General features: G+C 40.2%; 1 protein-coding gene across 1 annotated transcript in view; it reads left to right on the top strand.

Annotated features, from left to right (window-relative positions):
- Positions 1 to 5884, top strand: part of itgav (integrin, alpha V) — a 42698-nt gene that overhangs the window by 25004 nt on the left and 11810 nt on the right. Inside the window, exon 15 of the mRNA XM_016565113.1 lies at positions 4278 to 4385. Coding sequence (XP_016420599.1) covers positions 4278 to 4385 — 108 coding nt within the window. The remainder of the gene's footprint in view (positions 1 to 4277; positions 4386 to 5884) is intronic.

Here is a 5884-nt window from a genome sequence, read left to right as displayed (position 1 = left end):
ATAATATAATATAATATAATATAATATAACGCCAGGAACATCAGGCCAATCTTTCTTTTTTTTTTTTACAATTTTATTTTCAAAGATTATCATACAGGTTAAGACAACAGTTCAATTTTTCATTATACATCAGGCCAATCTGCTGCTGTCCAGAATCAGGTGGTTTGTCTTCATCTGGCATCTCAGCTGAGATTGTCCACTATGGGTGATCCTATCAGTAGCTGTGAAGTACCAGCTCTCAGCATCACTGATGCACACAAGCCCTCACAGCTCAAGCTGCAAACCGTGTGAGGGACCCTAACCTACCCTAACCCAGCTGTTTAAAACCAACCGCATATCAACCAACCACTCTAAACATCCTAACAACCATGAAGCAATGCATGATAGACCACTCAGAAAAGTCCAACAACTGCTCAGAAACACGCTAACAATTGTTTAGAAAACCTTAACAATGCACAGGAAAACCACCCAAAACATCCTGACAACCATGTAGCAACGCAATAAAATCTGCTTTAAACAACCTAGGAACCGCATACTGTATCAACTCACTGATAATCAGCAGAAACATCCTAACAACCACACAACACTGGGCTAAAAATGTAATCTAAAAAAACTAAAACTTACTCTAAATATTAAAACTTATTCTACAAACTATAAACTTACTCTATAACTATGTACAATATATACAGTATTTACAAATGTAGGTCCCACTGTGTGATGCTCCATGAGACACTGTGATGACTCGGTGTTGCTCAGGCAAAGGTTCTTCACTGACGTTCACGTGGATTTGTGGAGCGAAGCTTCTGCTGCTTGTGAAGCTCTCAGTAATGAAGACGCGTCCGTCTGGCTGCTCTGGCTCCAGCAGTGAAGGGCAGCTGAGCGTCTCACACAGGCACTGCTTGATCTTCAGCCCCAGCTCAAGGCTGTACCACAGTTTGTCTTCATCATGGGCTCCACAGAGCGGTAAATGTCCTGGTAGCCCTGCACACAGCAGCCGTGGATGGAGACGGGATCTTCCTGCTGACACAGAGGCTCCAGACACTCGTCCACTGAAAAGACTGAGGCTGCTGGACGGATGTCAGGAAAGACCGCAGTTCTTCAGGTAGCGCTCTTCAAGTCTGTGAGCTTTGGCAGAGATGCAGCTGTAGGTGTGATCTAACCTGATTACAGCTGCCAGCTGTGAAAGCTCACAGACCTCTTGAATGGAAGAGATGCCCTCCACCAAGAATCCCCTCAGGTGTGTGGGAAGAGTCCTGCTTCTTCTGGGGCGACGCTGCTCCATGAAGATGCCTGGAGAAACACTTTACAGATTTGACAAATTGATAAAACTCACCAAACTGTAAAGTTGAAAAGCTTGCAGCATGCGTGATCAGCTTCAAGGCTTCAGGGACTTTTTATTTTTATTTTAAATATCAATACAAGCAGCTGTTACAGACCTAGAATGTTGAAGTTAATTTAAATGTAAACAACACTTGACATTCAGCAGTAAGTCAATTAGAGCAGCTTGAGCTCTATGATGCATCTATTGCCATTATCATTTTCAATTACTGTCATATATATATTCCTAATCTGTGTGTGTGTGTAGTGGTGTCTGTTAAAGGCCAGAATCATTATTAGGAACTTTTCTGTGTTAGTGGCTCATGAATGAATCACTGCTTATGAACGAATCTTTTAAGTGAGCAAAACATTCTTGTTCACGTCCTAGCACTGACTCGTATCATTTGTTCAAGTGTTTTCTTGTTGAAGTAAATGACTGCTTTGGGTTTTTTTTTTTTTTCACCCTCCAAAGACATCCAAAGCATTTCATTGGTTGGACCTACTGTATGAATGTGATTGAATGAATAGGGGGCATGTGATTTATTCAGCAAATGAGTCCATCTTGTTCATCAACAACAGAAAGGGTGTGAAAAAATGATTAACGCTAATTAAAGAGCTTTATGTGCGTTCACGCAAACCATAGGTTTTTGGGCATTTTAATTTAATGTTTTTTAGAAGCCAGTTGAGAACCACTGTTTTAAATTATATTCATGTTAGCAATTCATTTTTATGACTCTGGGCCAAGAAAACCTAGCCTAAATATATGCACAGCAATGTTTTGAGAGCATTCACTGGCATTATTTCAAAAAATGAGCTGAGATCTGAACATTGTGCAACAGTGAAGATAAAGTTCCCTACGTTTCCAGACAAGTTGCTCTCTGCCTGAACATGTTGACCATTTTTGTTCAGAACGGCCCTGTTTTTATTATGAGGTAGTTTTCATCAGCTTATCTTTTTTTAGTTCTGTGCATTTATTACTAGCACTTTCGAAGTTTGTCATTTATTCAGCAGAATCTTCCAGCTGTTTTATGCTGGTTGATAAGCGTAACTGCAAAATCCCAAACACAACCTATGCTGATCTTTTCAAAATCTTTTATTTCCCCCTTCAGGAAGATGGATTTGTTGGTGGGAGCTCCTCTGTTCATGGACCGTGGCTCAGATGGGAAGCTGAGGGAGGTGGGTCAGGTCTATGTCTACCTAGGCAAAGGTGGCTTCACTTTCAACAATGTCATCAAACTCACTGGTTCTGAGATCTATGCTCGATATGGAAGCTCCATCTGCAGCCTGGGAGACCTCAACATGGATGGATATAATGGTACTATTTTGTCTTTCTTCTACATATTTTCCCGGTTTTCTGTGCTGTTCTTTCAGGACCCAACCTAGCTTGCAACACTGACGAACATACAGTACATATTTAGTCATTTGTGGTCATGGTCTGATGCTGTTGTCACTGTCTTCCTTGCCTCATTGTGCAACAGTAATCATGACTTATGAGCTTTTTGTGCAAAGGCTGTACAAGCAGATAAAAACAGTACTGCCCATGGCAGTTACTCAATAACCACGACTTAAAATGGTTTTATTTTTAATCCCTTTGTTTTTTCTCAGATGTGGCCATTGCTGCCCCATATGGTGGGCAGTTCCACCGTGGCCTGGTGTACATTCATAACGGGCGTCCCACAGGGCCCAATCCTGTGGCCTCTCAAGTTCTGGAAGGAACATGGGCGTCTGCTTCCATGCCTTCTAGCTTTGGTTATGCCATGAATGGAGGCACAGATGTTGATCAGAATGGATACCCTGGTTAGATTTCAACAATCAGTCTTGTTTTACACATTCACATCTTTTGCAATTAACCGATTACAGTCACTTAAATTCAAAGCTACTTCCTCTTGTCTTACTCTTCTATGGTCACTCATTCTTTTTCTCTCACACTCTCTCCTCTTATAGACCTGATTGTTGGGGTGTTTGGCGCTGACAAAGCTGTTCTGTACAGGTACAGAATGCTTATGCTTCACTTTGAACTCACACATGCGTTTGATTGACTTTTATGATCAGGGCCGGATAAGCTATTAAAGGTGGTCTCATTTAATTCAGCAGTATTTAATTTGCTTTATGTGCAAGTAGCAAAAGCAGTTACAGGCTGTATAAAAAGAAAATCACAGTGAAACATTTGTCATCATCTATTTTTGTACATTAAAGACCACCGGGCTTAGATTTCCATTGTATTACACATACTGTGTAAGCCAAAATGTACAGTCAGCTCATCATTATTGCACAATAAGCTCTGAGTGTTAAAAAACAGTGATCAAAAGTTTAGTCATACAGTGTGAAAAACTCCCTTCCCAGTCCATCTAGACCAGTGTTTCTCAACCCTGGTCCTGGGCGCCCCCCAGCACTGCGCATTTTGTGTGTCTCCCTAATCAAACACACCTGATTCAACTCATTAGCTCATTAAAAGAAACTCCAGGACCTGAAATGGGTGTCAGATAAGGGAGACATACAAAATGTGCAGTGTTGGGGGTCGCTCAGGACCAGGGTTGAGAAACACTGATCTATACCATTAATGGATACTAAGCTGCAAAAATAGGTGATTCTGAATCCCACACAGTATTGTTGTCACAAACATGAACATAGTAATATTACCACCCACATATTAATATCAGTGCTTTTTTAGTATTCTACAGCTCTGATTGGGTACTTATTAATGGATCTGTGAATTAGGCATATGCAATGAGGATAATCAATCATAACAGAGGCCATTTACATAAAGAAGTCCCAAAGGTACAACAGCAAAAATAGCCTGTTAAATTCTAAGGGTCAGGGAGTCAAAAACTACACTAAAATAATCATATAAAACTAAATTAGTGTTTTCATGATTTGTCTGTGATTGTTTACCATCTTACAGTATAAGGAACCTGTCTGAATTGGTAGACTGATGATACCTGCTTGTGTTGTGTAATTAGGGCTCGTCCGGTCATCAGCGTGAACACCACACTGGATATCAGCCCACAGATCCTAAACCCTGAAGACAAGAGCTGCACCCTGCCTGGTACAACCACCACAGTTTCCTGGTGAGTCGAGGTTTTTTCATCAGTTTCAACCAAACATACATGATGCAATTTGTTTCATGTAATGATGGAAATGTAATTGCCAAATAAGTAATGCATTCAAATCATTGCAATAATCATTTTGTTGCCTCTTATATCACCAGTAAAATCATATCAAATATATTGTGAATATCCCTAATATATCACTAAGCTCGACTTTTATTTCTCTTTTTCTTTTTTGAGGTTCGTTATTCTTTGTAACATTCTGCTTCTGTTAAAACCACAGTTGTTTGTGCAAGAATACATTAACAGAAGCATCGGTCTTGCATGAATATGCTCCTGTTTAGAAACATCTATTTAAAGAACTGATTTCTTAAAGGGGTCATGACATGGATTTTTTAAAAATTATTTTAATATGTTCCTTGAGGTTTACTTTGTTAGTTAGTTAGTTTTGTTTAGTTTTTTGCACAATAAATAAATATAAATGTGTGGAAAAAATATTATTTTCAACCCTAATTCTGACCCTCTGTCTAAGGCCCTGTCCACACGAACGCGGGCATTTTCGAAACCGCAGCTTTTTCTATGCGGTTTGGCCGTTCGTCCACACGCAAACGCAGCACCAGGTCACTGAAACCGAACATTTTTGAAAACTCCTGCCAGGGTGAAGATTTTCAAAAACGAAAGCGGAGATTTTGGCTTTTGACGTCGGAGCATGCGCTGTTATCTCCGCCTACTGGAAACTTTTTCAGGCTTCTGATTGGCCAACATGGCTTTACGGTTGAGATTATATTGCCACTTGTTGGCTTGGCATGCTCTTGACAGTGCTTCATAGCATGCTATTGCGTTTTTCATGTGGATGGAGATTTTTTTTTAAACGGAACCCGTGTACGTGTGGACTAGGGATGTGCGCGACGACTAATTTGACTGACGTTTAAACGAAAGTTTTGTATCCGACTAGTCTAAAAGCAAGAAACCCCCAAAAGATGGTAAGAAAAAAAAAACCTCTGTGCGTGCGTGTAGCATAGCCTATATTTGAAATACTTACGCTTGCCGCACACTTGCCTCGCGTTATCATCATTTCATTTTAGGCGGTCGTTAAAAAGAAAAAAAAAGAAGAGTATACACTCAATGTTGGCCAAATCATAGCTTATTTATTCAAATCAGCTGGGGAAATGCAGAACGATGGAAAATCAATCAATAGCCTGACAGAATTCTTAATCTTCAAATCACGTTAGCCAACATATTAAAACACAAGTCGAAACAATAGGAATGTTTATCAAGAAATAGCATTAAAACGGCTTTTAAAAACGTACTTCGTGTAGGCTATATCGTCTAAAAACAAAATGCAACAATGCCCATTTTACTTACTCAGACCATGCGTTATTTGTTCAGTGAAATTATCAACGTGGTCTGGTGAAAGACGGGACCTGAGGCGATTAACAAAATTCCTGCACTTGAAAAAACGCCCTCGGCAGGAACTGAAGTCGCAGGCAACGCAGAGATAACGAAAAGCAAGCCGACAG

Source organism: Sinocyclocheilus rhinocerous, unplaced genomic scaffold (genome assembly GCF_001515625.1).
Source record: "Sinocyclocheilus rhinocerous isolate Xijiao unplaced genomic scaffold, SAMN03320098_v1.1 scaffold1473, whole genome shotgun sequence".
NCBI classification, from domain to species: Eukaryota; Metazoa; Chordata; class Actinopteri; order Cypriniformes; family Cyprinidae; genus Sinocyclocheilus; species Sinocyclocheilus rhinocerous.
The sequence above is the reverse complement of the archived record's forward strand: the minus strand, read 5'-3'. Positions and strand labels throughout refer to the sequence as shown.